Here is a 25,117-nt window from a genome sequence, read left to right on the forward strand (position 1 = left end):
GTTTGTTTTTTTGTTATTACTGGTATTAAGCAAATGTACCATCCATTTTCATACCATGGTTTACCTAACCGTGGTATACCACTGCAACCTTAGTAGGGTTTTTTTCTCAGATCACTGTACTCTAGTACAATTCTGATGAATTTGGACTTTCCTAGTGAAGAGAGGATGCTGTTTTATCCATTCATTAAGATTTCTTTCTGAATTCCTTCAGTTTTACTCAAGGTTCCCCTGGTAGCATAAAGCTGTACTTCACTGTATCTGCTCACACCTCTGTCTCTGGAGCTTCAGCGATTGATTTCAGACCAAAAGATCTAAAAATAGACGAATAGAGTGAACACACTCAGCACTTCCTGTGCTGAGAGATGGACTAAAGCTCCAGTGCAGGTCTAAAAGTTACTCAGTGATAAAGTACGGTTCTTCTACTCCAGTCGTCTTTAGAAAGATGCTTCTACTTTAACTGCAGTAATTATACATTCACTAAAGTTACTTTACTCACTTTTGGTATGGAGTGTTTTATTATTATTATTAGTATAGCTTGCATTTTGACTCTGAAAATCATGAATCTCTACAGGAGGAACCAAAGAAGGTACTCTTCAACTATGACCTTTTCCTGAATCTGGAGGGAAACCCACCCGTCAATCACCTGCGCTGCGAAAAACTCACCTTCAACAACCCCACCCGAGACTTCCGTCGCAAACTGGTCAAAGCTGGCGGGGTGAGTGAAGGATTGTGGGAGATGGAGTTTAACATTTCTCTGTGTCTCTGTTTGTAGACCCTCTAACGCGTGTTGTAGTTCTGATGGAACTTTACCTAAAAAAAATACATCAATTTAATTCTAGGAAAATGTTGAATTAAATGAATGGAAATCAAACTTGCAAACTTGTTTCCTCATATGACGAGAGATGTCATGTCTGAAGTTTAAAAAAATAAGTTATTTTTAAATTCATTTTGTTGTTAATAATAATATAGTAATAAATAATATTAAATAAGAATAAATGTGTTTTTTATTACTTTTTACCCATTTTACATAAATGTAACACTGGGGGCAGAGCTTCCTATGATTTAAGTTAAGTTAAATTCATCATTAAGAAAGCAAAGAAACATGGCACATGTGTAAGTCTGCCTAGAGCAGGCTGCCGCCGTCCGCACACACTTACTGGGTGTGCAAGAAGAGACTAGTAAAGTAAGGCCACCAAGATACCTACGACTGCTCTGATAGGGGCCAAATTGATGCTGCCACCACAATGCTTCATGATGGAAATAGAAATACCAGAAGAAAACATCCAGGACTAATTTTAAAGACCCTGTATTGTAGTAAAATAATTCACCTTAACCTAAACATTCTGCATTTCTGGAGTTAAAAAAATATATCTGCTATATTTGAAAATGAAAATCACTACAGCTGATTAACAGTAATGCAGTGTACCAGAATATATACCCCAGACCTACGTCTTGAGGAGATGAATAGGTTCAATTATTATTAAAAAAAACAAACAAATAAAAAAAACTAATTGTTGAATTAAAAGAATGGAAATCAAACTTGTGCAGTTTCCTGTTGTACAGTCTTCCAACAGTAAAGTTCAGGGAAGCTCTGCCTGACTTTTTATTGAGATGCTAATATAGAGCAACAGTTTAATCTTTCTCTCTCTCTCTCTCTCTCTCTCTCTCTCTCTTTATTTCTCTCTCTCTCTGTTTTAACAGATCATTGTGGTGCCAGAGGGAGCAGAGGTCGTATCCAGGCCGAGCCCAGATTACCCCATGCTTCCAACTATCCCCCTGTCGGCCTTCTCCGACCCCAAGAAGAGTAAAGGCTCCCAGGCCCCCAAGGTCTGAATCAAATCAATCTTTAAAATGTTTAATGCTGTTACTTAACGTGTGTAAATGTAGTGTTGGCTGCTGTGGAGAGTGTTTGTTTGTTTACGTGTGCTTTGGTTCCATTGGTCCAACACAAAGCGGAAAAAAAGGCATCACAGCATGTTTTTCACACCTGATTAGGTTAGGTCAGTATGTTTACTTATCTTGTTTATTTATAGTCCTTTTATTTATTTATTTATTTATTTAAATTAATGTAATTTTTCCTCAGTGTAATTATTTCTAATCTCCATCTACTAGCCAGGTCTCCCCGTATCACAATTCCTCCAGTGCTGGGAGTACTAGGGCTAGCATGTGCTTCCTTTGAGTCACATGAAGCCAGCAACCTCATCTTTTAGAACTGCTGTTCATGCAACAACGTTGGACAACTGAACAGGCTTGGAGGAGAATGTTATCTAGTTTAAAGTGCTGAGATGTCAGTTCAATCTGAGGTTATCTACTAAAGGTAAAGGTAAAGGTGCACGTATTTGTCACTGTACAGTGTACAGCGAAATGTGTCCTCCGCATTTAACCCATCTGGTAGTGAACACACACTCACACATGTGTTAGGGGCAGTGAGTACGCACACACACCCAGAGCGGTGGGCAGCCAACTCCAGCGCCCGGGGAGCAGAGAGGGTAAAGGGCCTTGCTCAAGGGCCCAACAGTGGCAGCTTGCCGAGCCCGGGAATCGAACCCACAACCCTGTTATCAATATCCCGGTGCTCTAACCGCTGAGCCACCACTGCCCCTACTACTAGGGATGCACATTCATGCTGAAATATGGAGCAAAGGCAGATTTTCCCCAATTTCTACCCAGTTTCACAGGTGTGATTGGCTGAGTAGCATCAAATGTGCTATTTGCAATGCCTTGATTGGTCTGTACGTTTCCTACACCACCACACCTGTACCGGTCTGTACGTTTCCTACACCACTACACCTGTACCGGTCTGTACGTTTCCTACACCACTACACCTGTACCATAAAGGATAAGTTAAATAAGTGAAATAAACACTTAGTCCAAATTAAATAGTTTTAGTAACGGTTTTAGATCCAGGTCCAGACAGGAAGGGGTCTAGGTCTGGACTACAGTCCACCTACTGGAGACCCCTTTTTCTACGGCATTGTTCAGAGATCCATGTGGTCTTGTGGTTTCCTGGAGCTCTACACCTGTACCGTAAAGGCTAGAAAAGTTACGCGAGTAAAATAAACACTCAAAATTTCAAAATTACACACTTCTCCTTAGTTTATTGGTTATAGGCCCAGGTCCATATAGGATGTCATTTGGGGTCAGACCTGGACCACCATCTATTCTGTGGCATCGATGGTCTTGTAGTCCCACTTGACAATACTGCTTTTAATGAGATGTGTATGTGATTGGTCTGTGTTAGCTCTCTGGAGCTCTACAGCTGTACCGTAAAGGCTAGAAAAGTTACCAGGTTGAAATTAACACTCCTTCAAAATTCTGCAGTTTTTAATAGTTAATTGGTTAAAGGTCCAGGTCCAGATAGGGCTGACCTGATAGTCCTGACCCAGCCGCAGCCCATCTGTTAGAGACTTTGACTTTGTTCTTTGGCATATTTCTATTAAGGGTATCCTGTATACTGTGTAGTTACTTTTCCGATTGCACTTTTTGTTAAGTACATGTTACTGCTGGATCATTGAACCAGAAGGAGGTTTGTTTTAGTAGTGAAAACCAGACAGTGCTCAAACCCTACTGGTGCACCCTTTATACTGCAGAACTCATCCATAATTCCTCCAGTTCATTAGAGGGCCTTTGTTTTGAAGTTGGAAGGTTTGGCGTACTAAGGTGCTTAAACCGCAGTTCGTACACCTAACGAATTAAAGTATGATGTGTAGCGAGGCTTTGTGTTTGAAGACACTAATATAAATGCAGCCTGCGTTGTGGGATTCGTTGACCAGTGGAGGATGGAATTAAAGCCATTAATGCTCTCTCTCCCTCTCTCTGTCCCTCTCTCTCGCTGTGCAGGAGCTCACTAAAGATAACAGCGGTAGCTCTAAAGCTCCAAAACCTCACAAACTCGCCAAGGAACATCGGGAACGGCCCCGAAAGGACTCCGAGAGCAAAGCCACGTCCAAAGGAGAAGGAGACCGAGACGGCAGCAGCAAAAGCAGCCGAGAAACGTCATCGTTTCCCTCATCATCCTCATCATCGTCGAAGAAGCCAGAGATCAAAGTTAAAGAAGAGAACAAAGCTCCACCCAAAGCTGCTTTCAAAGAGCCGAAGCTAACTCTGAAGGAGTCCTCTAAAATGGAGGGGATGTCTCCTAAAGGGGGCGGACCAGGAGTCGCCGGAGGGGGCGGGGCTTCAGCAGACGGAAAATCAGCCAGCAAGCGCCCCTCCAACGCCGATTCGCCCAAACCCAGCGTGAAGAAGCCCAAAAAAGGCGGGACGGAAGGGCAAAAGAGTTCCAGCACCGGGGGTTTCCCCAGCACCTCCCCGCGCGTCTCCTCCTCCACCACCACCCCGTCGGCTTACGGAGACAAAAAAGCCTCTAAGGACAAGGGGCGCTGGGTAAAGACCAAGGTGGACACCCAGGAAGTCAAGGAGCCAAAGAAACCGCCTGAATCAGACGAGTCCAACTCTGATGATGAGGTTTCGTCCAAGTCCGAGGTTAGAATCAGGTTAATGCTTTGTAGGGATGTTAATGTAGCAGTCTGACAGTGTTCAAATGTTTAATGTTATGAAGGAACTTAATTTTAATATTATTATTATAGTATAAGAGTTTGGTATGTTCTCTCCATGTTCCCGTGCGTCCTTCCTTCTCCTCATAGAAGGGGAAATTTAGCATAGCCAATCCACCAATTCACTAAGTGAATGGGGGTGTGTGGTACCCTGCGATAGACTGTATTCCATCCTTTCACCCAGTGATTCTGGGTAGGCTCTGGTCCCACCTGAACCGTGACCAGGAAGAATCGAATAAGATGAATGATACAAATAATTAAAAATATGTGTACTGATCATATTTCTCAGCCTACTTTCAGATGTATGTATTTTCTGCTTTATAAGTAGTCTCTCCAGTCATGTAAGTCTGCTCAGTGCATAGTCCTTATATTTAGGAATTATGCAAAAACGTCTAATCTAATTAAATTAAAACTCATTTTAAGATGATTTGAATAGCTCCCTAAAAAGGCTTTGAATAGCTTCCTAAAAAGCCTTTGAATCGTTTAGGGAAGATACACGGATTTGTTTCTTAAAATGCTTTGAATCATTTTCTATAGATACACTGATTTGTTTCCTGAAAATGCTTTGAATCATTAAAAAAACAACAACTTTGAATCATTTTCTATAGATACACTGAGTTGTTTTCTGAAAATGCTTTGAATCGTTTCCTGAAAATGCTTTAAATCGTTTCCTAAAAAGGCTTTGAATCGTTTCCTAAAAAGGCTTTGAATCGTTTTCTAAAAAGGCTTTGAATCGTTTTCTAAAAAGGCTTTAAATCGTTTCCTAAAAAGGCTTTGAATCGTTTCGTAAAAAGGCTTTGAATCATATCCTAAAAATGCTTTGAATCGTTTTCTGTAGATACACTGATTTGTTTCCTGAAAATGCTTTGAATCGTTTCCTATAGATACACTGAATTGTTTCCTGAAAATGCTTTGAATCGTTTCCTATAGATACACTGAATTGTTTCCTGAAAATGATTTGAATCGTTTTCTAAAAGTGCTTTGAATCATTTAGTAAAGATACACTGATCTGTGTCCTGAAAAGGTTGAGTTGTGAGGTTGGAGTTTTACACTGCTTCTGCTTTGCTTTTTAAATCATTTGTTTTTGCATAGAATTTGTTTTTACATTTTACACTCGTTTCTCTTCAGTTCTGAGTGTAACTTGCAACTGATGCAGCGGCACTAAATCTCTCCCCCTCTCTCTCTCGCAGCAATCAGTCCCTTCCAGTCCCTCAAACTCCAGCTCCAGTTCCGAGTCCAGTTCCGACTCTGACTTTGCGCCGCAGCAGAAACAAGGCCAAGGTAGGTTCCTGCCCAGACTCCACTCTGATACAGGCTCAGCGTATTGCCTTACTGACCTCTCCACACATCATTGCTTTACCTGATAACATTAGGAGTGTCGTTTGCACAGAAAGTGTGGAGAATATTTAACTGCTGCAGTGCTCGTGGAATGTAGGTCATGTTTATTGTAGTTTTATGTGCGTTATCTTAACCTTTGGCAGCTTTTATGAAATATGAAAGCAGTTGGTTTAGATTTTAGTCACGGATTAGTCTTCTTAGGTTGGCAGATCTGTTGGGATGGGAATCTGTATCGGGCTGCTATGAGCAAAGGGTGCTGGATAGGATATCGGAGAGAAAAAAGGAATGAATCTTAATTAGATTAGAATCATTCAGACCATTTATACATAAAAAATTATATATATATTAATAAAAACATTGCATTACAAAACATTAAAAAGCCTCATTATTTAAATTAATATTACTTACAATAAATGATAATTTTGTCTATTTTTATGAATCTTAATTAGATTTACTCCATTAGAATATGAGTAGTAAGAATCATTTAGACCTTTTATACATAATTAAAAATAAAAAATAATAATAATGCAATATATATACTGTATATATATTTATTAAATATGTACATTTTATATATGTAAAGAATCAAAACATTGCATTAGAAAACAATAAAAAGCCTCATTATTTAAATAAATATTACTTATTACAATAAATTATAATTGTGTCTATTTTTTACTGTAAAAATACAATTAAAAAATATTAATAATAATAATGGTGGTTGGCAGCATCACATTTAAGACCACTGCCTGCCAGTGAGCTACCACACCATGCGGGAGACCAGGGTTTGATTGGCTGGTCTGGGTGGCTCTACACCAATAGTCCTTGGGCAAAACTCCTAACACTGCATTGGCCCACCTCTGTAATACGAGTTACCTTGTAAGTTGCTCAGGATAAGAGCATCAGCTAAATGTCGTAAATGTAAAAACACGATGTAGCAAAACTGTAAGATTCTCTGTAAGTTAATTTAACAAAACCAATCATTTCTCAATTTGAATTGTGTAATTAGGGCTGCCCTGTTTACCACAAACCTCACTGTGTTCCTCCAGGGCCGCTACGCTCAATGGTGGAGGACCTGCAGTCTGAAGAGTCAGACGAAGATGACAGCAGCTCAGACGAGGGGACGCCTGTCAAAAACAACCCTCCTAACCGTGACTCCAGGTCCGTACCCCTTCCTTTCTCTTCTCCGTCCTGTCATCTCCTTCTGTTTATCCAACTGAGCGGATTCTTCCTTTCCCTACAATCTCAATAAATAATATTAATTTTAGATAAGATATTAAAAGTGCATGTTTCCACTGGTTCACCAGATCTGTTTAGAAATGTGTGTCTGGGCTTTACCCTGTTCCTGTCTAGGCTGAGCTTAGACAGTGAGAGCGACAGCAGTGACGGTCCGCACCGGCCAAGCAGAGACCCACCACCCCCGCCCCAGAAACACACCTCCTCCAATAACAAGGTGAGAAGTGAAGGGGTGGTTACCTGTTGTAGTGAAATACTGTATAAAAGCTAAGGGTACTGATGCTGTTTGAGCCGGGGGAGTACTAACTTACCTAACTTAAACTCTGACAAAGCTACGCTATATGGACAAAAGTATGGGGACACCTGCTTGTTCATATTTTTTCTAAAATCAAGGGTATTAAAAAGAGCTTATCCTGCTATTCGGACCAGAGAAGAAGGCTTTCTGTTCGATTTTGCAGCATTGCTGTGAGGATTTGATGCATTTATCAGCAAGAGTGTTAGTGAGATTAGGCTGTTGGATGATCACCACCCTCAACTCATCCCAACAGTACTGGATGGAGCTCCACCACCATCATACCAGAGAACACAGTTCTTCCACTGCTCCACAGCTCAGTGCTGGGGGGCTTTATACCCCTCTAGCCCACACCTGGCATTAGGCAGCATGGTGTCAGGTTCTACTATTCTACTGGCAGTACTTCTCTACAGTGCATTTGCACAGCTGAAAGCATTCATGAGAAAGGGTGTCCATAAATATTTGGACATGTACTGCACATGTAGTTGAATGAGTAAAGATTTGGAACCCCATTCACCTGATACTTACTTGGAGAGCACCTCTCAGGCTAGTACAGTGAGGATCACTGTGGGTTTGTGATCCTTTGCACCACTAATTCCCACTAGGGTTGCATCGCGATGCCATCCAGAAGTTCAGAATACGGCCAGCAGGCTGTTTTACCCTCTCTGATTGGTCATGCCGTGTTAATGGTGTGATTATTCTGAAAAATTATGCACCTCATCTTTTACTAATGACATCTGTTGTGTGACCTTCAGTGCAACGAACAATGAAGTCCCTCAGTGTAAACGTTACCAGGAGATTCGCCTAATTTTTCAGAGATTCGCGGCACTTTGTTCTCCTTGTTAGTGTGGCAGGTTGAAAAATGATTGACAGGTGGATGGCGGGTTTACTGGGTTACATTCCACAGCATGTGTAAACGAGGTGGTTTATGGGCTCTTTGGATCACAGGCCAGAGGAATGTGGCACAGCTGGCTGCTACTGGTTGGATCACTGCAATGTGGATGTCTGCCCAGTGACGGCAGTTCAAGTGTTATAGAGCTGAAAGCACAAGGTGGAGTAAATTAAGCCTGAATGAATGCATGTGTGTGTGTATTTATTTATTTATTTATTTTTATTCCTTTCAGGTGACGGGTAGGAAAAGCCCAGACCCTTGCCTGAGGCAGGAGAAAGCCCTGAAGAAGGTCTACGACAAGGTAGGAAGGGTAAATCAACCTTTTTTCATTCAGCACCTTACACCCTGCTCAGTGTTCTACATTTCAGATGCCCTGTTCTGTAAATGGAATCATTTTGTTCCTTAAAAAAACACACTTGCAATACTACACTAGGTTTTAGGCACCTAAACACATTAGTCTAGATCATATCTCTCAACAGAGATCTGAGAGAGTTTCTACAGTAGAAGCTCCAGATCTCATCAGAACAGATAAAGCAGGTGAAGATAAATCCAGTAAAAAGGAGAAACAAGAGCTTCTCATTCTGAAGAAAGAAAGTAGTGAGATCTTGTCGGTGAGCTAGTCTGAAGAACAGAGCTCGGTTCCTCCAGGTTTCTCCTGGACGCCCCCCAGTCCAGCCAGCACAGCGTGGAGGATGTGTTCAACTCCATCAGCAGCAGCAGCAGCAGCAGCAGCTCACCTGATTTACCATCATTAAGCTCTGATTTACCACCAAACCAGGTGTTGATCTGAGGAGAACTCTAAATAATACTAGACTCCATGAGAGAGGAGAACTTTGGAGATGTTCTAATGATGAACACAGTGATGGAGAACCACCACCACCACTTTCTGTAGGAGTGTTATTAGTGTTAAGCAGATCAGCAGCTTTTAGTTTAAATGTCACGCCTGTCTTTTGCTGTGTTTGTATGCATGTGTGTATGAGTGTATAACATGCATGTTTAGCTCACATTTTATTTATTTTATTTTTTTAAGAAACAAATAACATGTTTTATTTATTTTACAATCTTAGTTATAAACATTTGAAATATATATATTTTTTTGTGTGTGAGATGTTTTTTTGGTTAAAATGCAGTATGAATTAAGTGTGTAGTTTTGTATAGGCTAAGTAATCATTTTTATTATTATTATTAATTTATTTTTTTAACCATCTGACTGTGATAATAGTGGAGCAACTTCAATCCAGTATGAATCTGCATTGCAGGTGGTTTTTACAGCCAGGCAGTACTAATTGTTAAATCCAGTATGTATATACATAGTATTATATGGAGGAAGGCCAGTATTCCCAGTTCCTATCCAACATGTAGTTTAGTCTAATCAGTCCTTTATTAAAGTAAATCAGCTGAGCTGCTGGTGGACCTGAACACATCCATGTAGTGTCTGGAGTTCATGGAGAAGATCAGCACCCAAACCCGTGCTCTTCTAGGTGTGTTTTAACTTCTGGCTTGCTTTTGTATTCTCACTCTCTGTCTCTGGTTGTTTCAGGCCTACACAGAGGAGTTAGTGGACCTCCATCGCAGACTAATGGCACTGAGAGAGCGTAATGTCCTACAGCAGGTATGTGTGTGCGCTCTGGTGCACATGTGTGCGGTGTGTGTGTGTGTGTGTGTGTGTGTGTGTGTGTGTGTGTGTGTGTGTGTGTGTGTGTGGTGTGTGCATGCTCAGTTTGTGCTGATAACGGAAGAAGAGTGGCACCGTCTGAAAGTGTGTGAAATGGTGCTGTGGAATGTATAGAAGACTTTTAGACTGTAGTGCAGTTTCTGGTCTAGGACTTTGCCCTCTGTGATTCACCCAGTCCCACACAAATCTATTAACTTAATGGGACTTTCAGTAGTTATTGATTTAGTTTTCTATCCCCCTATGAAGTTTTTTTTTTTAACAATCTGACAGTAGTAATTGTTAGCTTATTTAAATCCAGTATGAATTTGCAGTATGTAGGGTTTATTTTTGTATTACACTAGTGATTGTGGAATTATTTAATTAATTAATTTGTTTCTTAGTCTGGTCTGTATCCAGTATGAATTCAGTGTTTTGTGTAGTCTCACGAATTCTTGTCAAGTGATTTTAATCCAGTATGTATATTATTAGATTATAGATTTAATATTATATTTGTTATATCCATGATTAATTTGATTGCATTAATATTGATTAATATTGATTGAGGTATAGCTTGAATCCAGTAGGAATTGGCAATGCATAGTATTTCATCATCTGACTATAATAATAGTGGAGCAACTTAAATCCAGTATGAATCTGTAGTGCTGGTCTGATTCATCATTTTGGAGTCGGTATGAATTTGCAGCATGTAGTTTTTTTAGTCTTACAGTTGTAATTATGGATTTTATTTCAATCCTAAATGAATTTGCAAAGTGAAGTTTGACAGCATTAGTTCTTAAATGATTTAAATCCAGTATGAATTTGCTGTATTTAGGGATTTTGTCTTGCACTAGTAATTGTGGATTTATATATATATATATATATATATATATATATATATATATATATATATATATACACACACACATAAACAGAAGGAATTTCTTACACTCTGGTCTGGTTTAAATCCAGTATGAATTCAGTGTTGTTTTGTATAGTCTGGCTAATTTCTGTCAAGTGATTTTAATTCAGTATGAATATTATTGTTATTGTTTGTTATAGATTTATTAAATTATTTGTTATATCCAATATTAATTTGATTGTATTAATATTGATTGAGGGGCATCCTAAATCCAGGATAAATCTGCATTGCTGGTCTTATTCATCATTTTGGAGTGATTTAAATCCAGTGTGAATTTACAGCATATAGTTTTTTTAGTCTTACAGTTGTAATTATGGCTTTTTTTTTATCCAAAATGAATGTTTCTAACAGCATTAGTTGTTAAATATTTTAATCCAGTATGAATTTGCAGTATGTATGCTTTCTTTTTTTGTGGAATGATGTATATAATTTTTTCTTAGTCTGGTCTATTTCCAGTATGAATTCACAGTATTGTTTTGTACAGTCTTTTGTCAAGTGATATCTGTTTTATATTTTTTATATCCAAGATTAAATTGATTGTATTAGTATTGATTAATATTAATTGAGGAGCAGCTTCTTACCGTAGCTTTTTACCGTCTGGCTGTAATAATAGTGAAGCGCCACACGGTTAAGATTTAAGCATAAATCTGACCACACTCCTAAAATATTTGAGTGTAGTGGTAAATTATTAGTAAAAAATAAATATGTAAATATAATAAAGTAATAATAATTAAGTGGCAGTAACTGTGATAATGAATATGGAACATAATGTATAAAGCAGTTCAAATTATTGCAGTTATTGCACACATTAACTGGAATTACTGTACTATTATTATTGCACATATGAACAGTATAATTTGAGTGTCGCACACTGAGGGAGGAGTTAGTTTGATGGCCACAGGTAGGAATGACCTCCTGTGGGGCTCTGTGGTGCTTTTCTCTGTGGTGGAATGAGTCTTGCACTGAATGTGCTCCTGTGTTTCATCAGCGTGTTGTAGAGAGGGTGGGATCCATTATCCATAATGGTATGTAGCTTAGACAGCTTCCTCCTCTCCGCCATCCGCCATCAGAGTCCAACTCCACACCCACAACATCACTGGCCTTGCGGATCAGTTTGTTGAGTCTGTTGGCGTATTTCCTCGTATTGTGATAAATCGAGGATAAATGTCAGTGCTTGAGGGATACTGATCGACTGCATATTTCATTACAAACAGTGTCTTTAAACAAAGTGCAGCACACTTTGTGCCATAATTATAAGGACTGTTGCTACTGATGCATTTTATCACTGTGCATCAGGATTAATATTGTGTCGTAAAATGTTTTGAAATATCATGAAATAATATTTTGCACACCTAAGGCTGGGCAATACAGTGATATTTTATTGTATTGTGATGAATTTTGTTATTGTTATACACTGTGCTTTTTTTTTTAAAGCAGATTGAGGATATTGATGGTGCTTAATAAACACTGATCAACCGCACACTTCGTTACCAGTTGTGTAATTAGACTGGTTTGATTAGATATGAAGCAGCAGATATATAAATAGAAATCACTGTATTCAGTACAGGAGAGGATCGGAATAGTAATTTGTATTAATCTGTCACTACTGATGTTTTTAGTCTGTGTTTATCATGATAAATATTGTCTATAAATATTGTGATATTTTCTTTAACATATCGCTCAACCCTTTTTTAATATTAATTGTATTGTCAGAAAAAACGTAATTAACAATTGCAGCGTAGTCTCTTATGAACTAATCTGGCCAATTGTAACAGTTTTAATATGTTAGTCTTTCTTCTAAATAATAAATCATGTAAAGAATATATGTATTTTTCTATAATTAATGATGTAATTCTATAATTGTGCTTTATGTTTCCTTCTATTCCAGATCGTCAACCTCATCGAAGAAACTGGCCACTTCAACGTCACCAACACCACCTTTGACTTTGACCTTTTCTCACTGGACGAGTCCACTGTCCGTAAACTGCAGAGTTACCTTGAGGCCACCGCCACGTGACAGGAAGTGGGGGGTTTATTTTAGGGGCTGGGCTTGCCCTCGTTTGCCACTTTCGGCCTTGAGGGTGGGCTCGCAGATGCAGCTGGAGAACAACAACAACAACAAATAATAAATGAGGATGAAGAGACGAATGAATGATAAAGGAACAGAATCACATGAGCATGTCAGGATTGAAGATGAAGAGGCACAGAGAGAGAGAGAGGGGCAGGAGGCGGGAGGATTCACCGAAACGCTCTGCTGGTGGTTTGTGAAGCCTGGGAGCAGCTACGCCACTTTCCGTTTGAATTACGCTGTAGGCTGTTTCGGGTGGGGCGGGGGCTCTGGCTGGCGGGCTGAGGTTTGTCCTACATGCTTCTTCTGTAAAACTGACGCATGATTTGGGCGGCCGCCCACCCCCTCCCACCCGTTTCAGTTTGCCTTCGCAAACCTAGTGTGCAGCGCTCAAGCGTTCTGCTGAGGCCCTCTTAACCACAGCCTGCTTCTCTGCTTAACGTTCATCTTCTCACGTTGGTCTGTAAGGATGTGCGTCTCTTACTGGCTGTGAGAACTGCTGGTACACTCGTGAATGCTTGAGAGCTGCTGGTGTGCAGGTGTGTGTGCAGGTGTGTGTGTGTGTGTGTGTGTGTGTGTGTGTGTGTGTGTGTGTGTGTGTGTGTGTGTGCGTGTGTGTGTGTGTATCTCCTGTAGATCTCTCCTGTCCTTTATGAGCTGCACCTCTTCCTCTTCTTCTTCTTGTTCTACTTCTTCCTCTTCTTCTTCTGGCATTGGAGCGTCTGGATTCGCCTTGGAAACGTCTCCAAAGTAGCCATACTCACACATGGGGGGGTGGGTTTTGGGGGGCGCCACCTTTTTGATATCTTATTTTTGTACAGATATTTCTGAAGTATTTTTGATGGAGGGAAGCGTGTGAGATATGAATGTACTTGCTGTTTGTCGTCTAGGGCTAGCGCTTAGTGCCTTTACCAACCAGCCAACTGCCTGCGTTTGGGAGGAGTGTTAAAAGTGTTGTGTTGCCCCTCTGTGATGCTAGCGAAGCACAAAAAAACAAAAACAAATCACCCCCCCCCTTTTTTTCTCCATGTGTGATGCCTAGAAAGCTAGTGTTTCATTCCGAGTGCGTTCTCTCTGATCTGAATCCACGAGTCCACCACTTTCACCGGTATGTATTAATTACTGTGTTGCCAAGTAGGCCTTTTAGAAACCCTTGAGTATTGTACATAGATAGTGCAATGTGTGAAAGTATTGGAAATCATATTTGTAGGTCCTTTTGTGTTGTTATGAAGTCTGGAGGAGGAGGCATATACCGAGCGGGAGACAAGTGGAGAGAGAGTCTGTCGTCTCTAAAAGCGGTGGGTGGGAGGTTTGATGATGGGAGACTCATAGGTAGACTCGTATCCCCTTCGAGAGGACTGGAGGGAGCTTGAGTGTTCCCCACAACGCAGGATTTCCTAGTAAGCTGGATAATTTAAGCCTAAAGTTGAAGGTTTCTGTTGTACTGTATTGAGTTAGGGGTTAAATTAAAGACAAACAGGCCAGGCAATATTGTTAGAACAGACCACAGTGTGGTGTTTTATCCTTTGTTTGTTTGGGTATTATTTTTTTTTTTATATTATTTTATATGACGAGAATCCCAAATGAAATACTGTGTTACATTTTAGTTGGAGCTGCATGAACAAAATACCAAAAACAAATGGACAAAATATTGCAATTTTATTGCCACACATTACAGTGGCGATTTGCTTTCTAGCATATTGAAGTAGGGCTGGTCGATATAGTAATAATTATCATGATATTTGTCCACAAATCCACAATATTTGGACCCTCAAACAAAAAGCATCAGTAGTGACAGATTCATAAACTCTGCTCTTCAAATAATCCACCATACTGAATACAGTGCGTGTTCAAAATCAGCAGTGATTACACTCTCTGTGGTGAAATGTGGACGGTGGTCAGTGTTCTTTAAGCTAGATACCCACGATACGCTTGTATCACGATAACACAATTTATCACAATTTATCAGATATCGTAATATCGCCCACCCCTGTATTGAAGTATGAGCAGCAGGTGCTTTAAGCAATGGAATAGAAGAACATTTAACTCCAAAAACGGTTCTTTATTAAGCAAAAAGTGTTTCTTCCACAGCCTCACTCAGAGAACCCTTGATAGCACCTTTATTTTAAAGTGTAGTAAAGCCCTGATTCACAGTGGTTAAGGATAGGCCTGCATCTGCATCTACACTACTACTAGTCCAGGAGACCTGTGTTCCAAAGCTTGTTTTATTATTATTTTATTATTTTATTTTCGGTCTCTGGATTTGATTATCACTTATGAAATGGAAGGCCTTCTGAATTAATTTAGCTATGAATATCATAAACAGATTTCTCAGTCTTTTAAAACCATCTGCAGCTCGGGTCATCATTCTGAAGACCTCTGAAACACCTTAACTGTGTTTTTCAGCTGCGTGGATTCCCACTGATGATTGAAAACCTGGACTAAACTATTAATCATTTTAGACATTTTTTTATTATTTTATACACAACTGGGATGCTTTTGTCTTTGGACCATGTGTCCCAGTCCTGGATTAGATTGGGCCTAGTTTAGCAACATGGTGATCCACCATTGAGCCCATGCTGTGTTGTATTTCTGAATATGTTGAACACCCGAAACGTCTGCGTGATTGCTCAGGTTGCTCATTCGCATGCATCACACCCCTGCTGTATCAGTATTGCGAAGGCAGATGTTGTGGCCCTGTGGAGAAATCCTGCTCTGTGGACCTCCCCCACCCTCTTGCCGATTTGTTCACTGTGTTTCTGATGACTCTCTCTCTCTCTCTCTCTCTCTCTCTCTCTCTCTCTCTCTCATTTTCTCCCAGGGCGATCACCCGCCTCCACCAGTCTGCAGTCGAGCACTCTCAGCGGCTGGTGATTGGCATTCTGATGCTAATAGCTTTAATAGGCTTGGTGGCCTAACCCGCAGACCTGAGGGATTTCACAAAGCAGGACTTTCTCAAGTTAGCTGGATAATTCATGCTACAAGTCAGCCCTGTCCATTAGGAGAAGCTACGCCTGTTGGGCACTCTGCACTTAGGCTTATATTATCAGTCTAACTGAGAGAAGCATGCGTTGTGAAATAGCCAGCCCTCCTCTTAAACCTGTACACCGATCAGCCATAACATTAGTACCGCCTCTGTAGATCTCCTCAGGCATCTAATGTTGGTAGCACCCTTCTCGAAGTCATGCAAGTTGTGCAGTGGGGCCTCCATGAGCCTTGTGTACCTGTCGCCGGTTCACTGTTGGTCCTTCCTTGGTGTACTTTTGGTAGGTCAGTACTGACCGCTGCATACCATATAAGCCACAGAAGACCTACCTTGCCTGATGATTTGGAGATGTTCTGACCCAGTCAGTCATTGCCTAGAACATCTCAGATTCTTACACTTGTCCATTTTTCCTGCTTCAGCACCTCTCAAGTCACCTTCAAGAGCTGACTGTTCACCTGCTGCCTAATATACTGTACCCACCGCTTAGCAGGAGCCTCTGTAGATGAAGAAATTTAGTCAGTGGTGCTAATGTTATGGCAGATTGGTGTATAGGAGTCAGGTTGTGAGTGTAAGTGTGGTTTGGAGTCTTGCTTGGACGTACTGTAGCCATCACTGCAGAGTGATTTTCTGAATGGGAATGAATCTGCCGGCCGTAATTTTGACCTGAAGAGTGTGTGTGTGTGTGTGAGTGTGTGTGTGTGAGAAAGTGTGAGAGTTTGAGACTCAATCTTCTGTCTTGTGTGTGTGTGACCCTCAGCTCAGAGTTCACGAACTCTAACTTTTGACCAGATGTGGAGGGGCGGGAGATCATGGCGTTGGGTCACAGAGGCAAAGGAGGGCGGGGTTTAGGTGGAGATGATGGACAGCTCTATAAGAGAAGCCCCAAGTGACCCACCACCAGTCCGCGTTTTCGTATAAATTACTTTTTTTTAGTTTGATAATTGTTTTTTTATTATTATTATTATTATTATTATTATTATTATTTTAATTTCTATACCTCTGCACTTTCGGCTGTGGTGAAAAGTACTTAACTGTGTTTTTAAGAATTTTATACGATATTTACATGCAATATGGTATGATTTTGATCTCTGTTTTTTTTGTTTTGTTTTTTTTTGTTTTTCCGGTTGTTATTTCACGTGGGCGTGTTCTTGCTTACGGACTGAAAACATGCCCCGGTAGGTTTCGAGACTGTTATATTTTAGGCCGTGCGGTTGTTCGTTCGTTCATTCGGAGGTTCTCCGTGTCCGGACGCAGCTGATCCGGCCGAGCCGTGTTTGTCGTAGCCTGCACTTCGTCATCCACTACAATACAAGTATCAAACAACAAAAAAAAAAAGCTCAGATTTTCCTAGAGAACAAATCCTTTTCGATGGATCTGTACTGTGTGTGTGAAGTATGATTAGAAGCACTAAACACTAAATCTCACTCATCTGTTCTCCGCTGGGTTCTGGATCTGGTTCTTCTGGGCTTGTGTGTTGATGTTAATGTCGCTCCTAGACGACGTTAGGACGTGGGGAGAGTGAGGAGACGCGTTTCAGCTTATACTGTATCTATCCGTATTTACAATAACAGTGGTGGCTTATCTGCTGTGTTGACCGGACAGGAGCGGAGGGTAAACGCAGCAGCAGATGGTGTTGGACGGTTTCTTCTTTCATTTTTCTTTTTCCTTTATTTTCCTTTTATTAATTAAACAAATAAATCAATCTTCTCTGGACGCTCTCGGCCCAGTACGGGAGCTTGTTCGTACAGAGAGAGAGAGGGAGGGAGGGCGCGAGAGAGAAGGCGAAAGAAGGAAAGAGAGATTTCTTGTCATTCAGTGGTTGTTCTTTGTGTCTGTGACTGGGATGGGATGGGGTGGGAGGGGTGGTTGGGTGGGCTGGTGGGTGGGAGGATAGGCGCAGGTATTGGGTTTTTAATGTGTTCTGATGATGTGGTAGAAAGACCACCATGATTGGAACAGAAGACCAGCTCCGATTGGACTTGTCGAACTTGGGAATACAGTGCCACCATGTGGTCATTTAATGCAAGCTGAAATGAGGATGAAAGATGTTACTTTTTATGTTTTTATTTCATAAAAATCATATAATTAATAAACTCACTGAGTACTGTCTACAACTGTCCTCTCTCTCTCTCTCTCTTTTCAGTTTTAGGGGAGTTCGTCTCGCCACTCGTTAGAGAGAAGCTAGACTTCACAGAAAGATAAATACATGTCCAAATGTTATTGGACACCCCCACTAATGAATTTGTTCAGCTACACATGGCTGAGAATGATGTGGGAATACGCGCGCACACACACACACACACACACACACACACAGCTGGTGTAATCCCTGGAGGTCCCTCTGGAGCAGATACACAAACATGAACCTATTGGCACCATGCTGCCTAATGCCAGGTGTGGGCTAGAGGGGTGATGAGGTGGTGGTGGTGATCATCCGACATCCTGAGTAGAGTAAAGGTCAGAATAAGGTTTAGGTTTTGGGTTGAGGTTAGGGTCAGGATGAGGATTAGGTTTTGGGTTGAGGTTAGGGTCAGGATGAGGATTAGGTTTTGGGTTGAGGTTAGGGTCAGGATGAGGATTAGGTTTTGGGTTGAGGTTAGGGTCAGGATGAGGATTAGGTTTTGGGTTAGGGTTAGGGTCAGGATGAGGATTAGGGTTAGGGTCAGGATAAGGGCTAGGATTGGGTTAGGGTTAGACTCAGGATAAGGGCTAGGATTAGGGTTAGGGTTAGGGTCAGGATAAGGGCTAGGGTTGGGTTAGGGTTAGACTCAGGATGAGGGCTAGGATTAGGTTTTTGGGTTGAGGTTAGGGTCAGGATGAGGATTAGGCTTTGGGTTGAGGTTAGGGTTGGACTCAGGATGAGGGCTAGGATTAGGTTTTGGGTTGAGGTTAGGGTCAGGATGATGATTAGGCTTTGGGTTGAGGTTAGGGTCAGGATGAGGATTAGGTTTTGGCTTGAGGTTAGGGTTAGGATTAGGGTCAGGATGAGGATTAGGCTTTGGGTTGAGGTTAGGGTCAGGATGAGGGTCAGGATGAGGATTAGGCTTTGGGTTGAGGTTAGGGTCAGGATGAGGATTAGGCTTTGGGTTGAGGTTGGGGTCAGAATGAGGATTAGGTTTTGGGTTGAAGTTAGGGTTAGGATTAGGCTTTGGGTTGAGATGAGGGATAGGATTAGGATTTGAGTTAGGGTCGAGATGAGGGATAGGATTAGGATTTGAGTTAGGGTCGAGATGAGGGATAGGATTAGGATTTGAGTTAGGGTCGATGAGGGATAGGATTAGGATTTGGGTCGAGATGAGGGATAGGATTAGGATTTGGGTCGAGATGAGGGATAGGATTAGGATTTGAGTTAGGGTCGAGATGAGGGATAGGATTAGGATTTGGGTTAGGGTCGAGATGAGGGATAGGATTAGGATTTGGGTTAGGGTCGAGATGAGGGATAAGATTAGGATTTGGGTTAGGGTCGAGATGAGGGATAGGATTAGGATTTGGGTTAGGGTCGAGATGAGGGATAGGATTAGGATTTGAGTTAGGGTCGAGATGAGGGATAGGATTAGGATTTGAGTTGGGGTCGAGATGAGGGATAGGATTAGGATTTGAGTTAGGGTCGAGATGAGGGATAGGATTAGGATTTGAGTTAGGGTCGAGATGAGGGATAGGATTAGGATTTGAGTTGGGGTCGAGATGAGGGATAGGATTAGGATTTGAGTTAGGGTCGAGATGAGGGATAGGATTAGGATTTGAGTTAGGGTCGAGATGAGGGATAGGATTAGGATTTGGGTCGAGATGAGGGATAGGATTAGGATTTGGGTTAGGGTCGAGATGAGGGATAGGATTAGGATTTGGGTTAGGGTCGAGATGAGGGTTAGGATTAGGATTTGGGTTGAGGTTAGGATGAGGGTTAGGTTTTGGATTAGGGTCAGGATGAGGGTTAGTTCTAAGTAAAGCTGGCTTAGGTTTTGCTTAACATCTATATACAGAGGGGAAAACCTCCTGAAGATGCTTCACTGCTGCTGCTGCACTGATCTGCTGTTGATGTTACTGAGACTGAGGAGTTTATTAATCTACAGAGGAAAAGTGTAACCGAGTTTTAGTGATTTTGAAATATTATATGGATTCTACGATTACTACACTATGAATTTCCCAGCCTCACCATTTCCCCTTTGACAGGAACACACAGAACCGGCGGTGCTAAATATGGATCAGTTTTATTTTTGGATTGAGTACAAACTCTCTCTCTCACACACACACACACTCACACACACACACACGCTCACAGGGTGTTCTCTCACCAGCCGTTACTATTTTCACTCCCCTTGTTTTGATCTGGTGGGATGAAAGCTGAGCCGCACTCCAGTCTCAGACCTGTCTCTAATCTCAAAGCCTTCAGAGTCAGGTTCACCTGCCGGAGCTCCTCAGGGTCTGTACTCACGCCTAGGGCAGGGTTCCTCACCCGCACTGCAGCTCAGGGTTCTCCCTGCTCTATTACCCTGATTCAGTTCACTAGTGACCACACTGATCCAACATTCTCCAACAGACACTGTTCTAGATACATGAACCCGAACCTTCGGTTGGTGTGGTGTTTCTATAATGCTCCTTCCACCATGACAAGGTTCTAGAATGTCCTCCCTGTTTGTGCTGCTGTGGAACCTTTCATCATTCTTAATGTTGTTCCTAATGTTCTCCTCCCATTCTTACTGTTCTAGAATGTTCCTTTACCATTTACAGTGTTTTACAATTCTTTTATTTACGGTTCTAGAGCTTCCTCTTCCTGTTCATTCCTGAATGGTTGTTCCGCATTTACAATGTTCTCAAATGTTCTTTTCCCGTTTACCATGTTCTAGAATGTTCTCCATTTACTGTTCTAGGCCCCTAACCTCCTATTCATTAACGTTCTAGAATGTTCTCCGTTTACTCTTCTAGACCCCTAACCCCTTATTCATTCATGTTCTAGAATTGTTCATTTACTGTTCTAGACCCCTTTCCTTTCACTTATACATGTTCTAGAATGTTCTCACATTTACTGTTCTAGGCCCCTAACCTACAATTCACTCATGTTCTAGAATGTTCTCACATTCTTACTGTTCTAGAATGTTCCTTTCCCATAGAATTGTTCTTCATTTACTGTTCTAGACCCCTTTCCTTTCACTTATTCATGTTCTAGAATGTTCTCCCATTTACTGTTCTAGGCCCCTAACCTACAATTCATTCATGTTCTATAATGTTCTCCCATTCTTACTGTTCTAGAATGTTCCTTTCCCATAGAATTGTTCTTCATTTACTGTTCTAGGCCCGTCTCCTTTCACTTATTCATGTTCTAGAATTGTTCATTTACTGTTCTAGACCCCTTTCCTTTCACTTATTCATGTTCTAGAATGTTCTCCCATTTACTGTTCTAGGCCCCTAACCTACAATTCATTCATGTTCTATAATGTTCTCCCATTCTTACTGTTCTAGAATGTTCCTTTCCCATAGAATTGTTCTTCATTTACTGTTCTAGGCCCGTCTCCTTTCATTCTTTCTTATTCTAGAATGTTCTCCAGTGTTCTCCCTCCTCTTGCACATGGTGGTGTCTGTAGTGCAACATTAGGTCAGCTCACAGCTTTAACTCAGCAAATTCACAAAGCAGGATTTCTCAAACCACTGAAAGTGAAGACCACCCAGTGAAGACCACCAAGAGCCAAAGCAAGTTGCTGTTGGGTCTGAACTCCTGAATCTGTCAGAAAAACCTCAAAAGCCCTAAAAGTCAGTCCTCAGATCTCTGGCTGTTTCATCTGATTTGCTGGTAAAGCTGGATAACTTAGGCCAGAAGTAGGACAGTCCACTAACAACGTCCCTCAGCTCTTCTCCAAATGGACGGACAGACTTCAGCCTCCTGTCATCAGGCTGTCCTGGAAATCCGGCTTTGTGAAAAAGGCCCTAGGGCTGCTTGAGCAGGTAAGCAGATCATTTGAACACTGCACAGCTTTTGAGGAAATTGCCTCAGACCGTACAAACACACACTTGGGTCAGTCAGTGCTTGACGATGGAAGAGCAGTAAAAAAAATAAAAATAAATAAATAAATAAATAAAAATCATTTAGCTCCTCCCCTTTAACCAGCATCACCTTCATTCTTACAGCTTCACACAGATTCTACACTACAGAGTACTTACCATCACTACACACACACACACACAACAAGGCCTCTCTAAGGCCAGGTGGGGGTGGGGCTATAGCTACTACAAGCCTGCCTTTCTGAGTTAGCAAGCTCATGCTAGTAAGCTATATAAGGTGTATAAGCTTCAGCCTAAGCTAGCACTGTGTCCAAATATTTGTGGACACCCCTTCTAATGAATGCATTCAGCTACTTTAAGGACTCTCTAGAGCAGATAAACCTAGATGAACCTTTTGGCACCCTGCTGCCTAATGCCAGGCGTGGGCTAGGGGGGTATAAAGCCCCCCAGCATTGAGCTGTGGAGCAGTGGAAGAACTGTGTTCTCTGGAATGATGGTGCCTCTCCTTTCAGTACTGTTGGGATGAGTTGGGGAATAGATGGATGGTGATCATCCAACATCCAGCAGTGCTCCTCCCTGGACAGTAGAGACAGCTACTCCAACAAAAGCAGGATTAACTCTTTTTAATAGCCTTAATTTCAGATAAAACAGTGAATGATATAGCAGGTGTCCCAATACATTTGTCCATACAGTACATGTAGCTATTCAGCTGCCCCAGTACTGCAGTATAACCCTCTCTAGTCTCACGCTCAGCTCTGTTCAGAAAAGCTAACTATTGGCTGTGCTGCAGCTTTCCAGCGCTTTTCTCACAACCTGAGCTCCTCACGATCTCTATTTACAGGAAAATAAAAAGGGAAAGGCTTCTTTGGATTGCATAACAGTTCACACGTCCTTCCTTTAAATGCAGTATGCCTTTCAGAGACTTTAGCGGTCACACAAATGCAATGCATCGTCCGTTTTGTTCACAGAGCAGGAGGATAGCTAACAAGTCCTTTTGCAAACTTGCATAAAAACAAGGCCTGGAGGAGTGAGCAGCCAAGTCCAGCCAAGCCCCATCCAGCCCCACCACACACCAAGAAATGTCCTTACGAGAGATTAGCCAAAAAAAAAAAAAAGCTTCAGCAATTTTAATCATAAACTTCATCTTCCCAGAGAACCCGGCTCCCTCATTTTAGCACGTTAGCATATTAGCATTTGAGTCCGTGAGTCAGGTTTAAGTGTCTTGAAAGCCGCCAACATGCTACATTTCTCACAATGAAGCTCAAACTCCCCTCACAGAGACTCGGACACATCGGGCATTCGGCACGTCGGACCCCCGACCCCCACCCCCCCGGAGAAAAAAGGGCAGAAAATATAGAATGAACATATTTACACTATTTAACAAGTTCACAGCAATGGTACACAATGAAACACAGAATTTTAAGACATCTGCATAAGCGTAGTTCCATATGAGCAACATCAGAACATACACTACATGGACAAAAGTATTGGGACGCAAGCTTTTTTTTTTTCCTTCTTCTAACCCCATAGGCATTATTAGTATGGAGCCGGCCCCCCTTGGCTCTAAGCTCTACCAGCAGCAGCAGGTCTGGAGCTCTGCTGCAGTTACTGAGTCAGTTGGGGGCTTTTCTGCACTCTGCTCTGAGCTCAGCACTCGGCCCTGACCCCGCTCTGTAACTTTACGTGGTCTGACAGACACTCTGTGGACACTGAGCTGCTCTCTGTGAGCTGTTCCTCCTAAACTCTTCCACTGTCTAGGAGGAAGATCTAGGAGGGAAGGTCTAAATTTCACCAGCTGACTTCTTGTTGTTGGTGCAGCGGTGTCTCCTATTACATACAGAACCACGCTGGAGTTCAGTGAGCTCTTCAGAACCTCCCGTTCTTTCACTGATGTGTGGAAGAAAGGCAGACTGCAGGGCTAGGGGCTTGATTTTATATACCTGTGGCAACGGGATTGGATGTAGCAACTGAATTCAATGATTAAGGGGTGTGTCCCAATACTTTTGTCCATATAGAAAAGAACAAATGAATGGCTTAAATGGTGCGATTTCATGGATGCAGTAGATGTTCTATCCTACGTGCTACTGTTCTCACACCCAGGAAACCGCACCAGCACACAACAGGAGGCTGCATGCAATAAATAACACGGATACCATCATCTATATAATCACTAGAATCTCATTCTCATAAGTTTCCCATCCACATGAAAGTGGTCTTTACCGATTAGGGCCCAGTTTTCCAAAAGCGACTTAGTAATAAGGTGTTAAGGGAATCTTAACTGGTGGAGAGAGAGAGAGAGAGTATTTAGAGTCATGCTCGCTCAACCATCTCCGAACATCTAGGATCTAAGAAGCTTTCGGGAAAACGACCCTGAGCAAACCTCAGACTAAATTATAGGGGCTGATCTAGGGTTCACCCCACAGCACTGTTATTTATTAATCCAGGCCAATGTAGGCAATTACAATGCTAACCCAGCGGCTGCTACGGCCACTTTTCTGGCTTTGGCGTACAAATAAACCATAAATTAAAAAAGATATCGTTACATAAACATCATAGAACGCAGCTCACACAACTAATGGGTCCTCTAATGGACATTTTGGATGACTGGCACTTGAGTTCCAGTTCATATGGAACTAAAGAAATGGCTCACTCTAGACTTCATGATATTATTGTACTTTATCAGAACAGTGATAAAAAAATAATAATAACAACAACAAAAATAAATAACCTTTTTAACAAAGACTAAAGCATCAGACAACACACGGCTGCTTAACAATGGCTTGTCGTTATGGAGGTTACTCACATATCTTTAGATTCACCCGAACGTAAACAAAAACAATAACAGAAAAAAAAACAAATGGCGACGCGAGAGAACTCGCACATAGTGCACACCTTAGCGAGAATAGCGAGGGAGAGCGACAGGGAGAAAGTGTGTGTGTGTGTGTGTGTGTGTGTGTGTGTGTGTGTGTGTGTGTGTGTGTGTGTGTGTGTTGTGTCAGTCTCTTTGTCTGCGCTCCCTAAACTGTGTGACGGCTCCTGTTGTTTGGAGCTTATTTGGAAGGCAGAGGGTTGTCCGGGGTGCTGGGGGTCATGACCTCTTTGTAGAAGTTCTCGACCTGCTCTTTGTACATCTTCATCACCACCGGCCTCTTCAGCTTCATAGTGGGGCCTGAGAGACACAAACA

At 41.7% G+C, this 25,117-nt stretch overlaps 3 protein-coding genes across 5 annotated transcripts in view; 1 reads left to right on the top strand and 2 right to left on the bottom strand.

Moving 5' to 3' along the window:
• mllt1a (MLLT1 super elongation complex subunit a) overlaps positions 1-17,780 on the top strand; it is a 28,215-nt gene extending 10,435 nt beyond the window's left edge. The window contains exons 4-12 of one of the 2 annotated variants that reach the window (XM_072681335.1): positions 572-715; positions 1,702-1,827; positions 3,841-4,485; positions 5,747-5,837; positions 6,941-7,052; positions 7,245-7,344; positions 8,544-8,621; positions 9,852-9,923; positions 12,773-17,780. In XM_072681335.1, the coding sequence (XP_072537436.1) occupies positions 572-715; positions 1,702-1,827; positions 3,841-4,485; positions 5,747-5,837; positions 6,941-7,052; positions 7,245-7,344; positions 8,544-8,621; positions 9,852-9,923; positions 12,773-12,901 (1,497 nt within the window). In that variant the 3' untranslated portion in view covers positions 12,902-17,780. The remainder of the gene's footprint in view (positions 1-571; positions 716-1,701; positions 1,828-3,840; positions 4,486-5,746; positions 5,838-6,940; positions 7,053-7,244; positions 7,345-8,543; positions 8,622-9,851; positions 9,924-12,772) is intronic. The other variant, XM_072681336.1, reaches the window with a different exon arrangement.
• Positions 1-25,117, bottom strand: part of mknk2b (MAPK interacting serine/threonine kinase 2b) — a 318,007-nt gene that overhangs the window by 260,347 nt on the left and 32,543 nt on the right. The window lies entirely within an intron of this gene.
• The window catches only part of acsbg2 (acyl-CoA synthetase bubblegum family member 2), a 43,864-nt gene continuing 41,283 nt past the window's right edge, over positions 22,537-25,117 (bottom strand). For both annotated transcript variants that reach the window (XM_072681350.1, XM_072681349.1), the window contains exon 15: positions 22,537-25,101. In XM_072681350.1, the coding sequence (XP_072537451.1) occupies positions 24,983-25,101 (119 nt within the window). In that variant the 3' untranslated portion in view covers positions 22,537-24,982. The remainder of the gene's footprint in view (positions 25,102-25,117) is intronic.

Source organism: Salminus brasiliensis, chromosome 6 (assembly GCF_030463535.1).
Source record: "Salminus brasiliensis chromosome 6, fSalBra1.hap2, whole genome shotgun sequence".
NCBI classification, from domain to species: domain Eukaryota; kingdom Metazoa; phylum Chordata; class Actinopteri; order Characiformes; family Bryconidae; genus Salminus; species Salminus brasiliensis.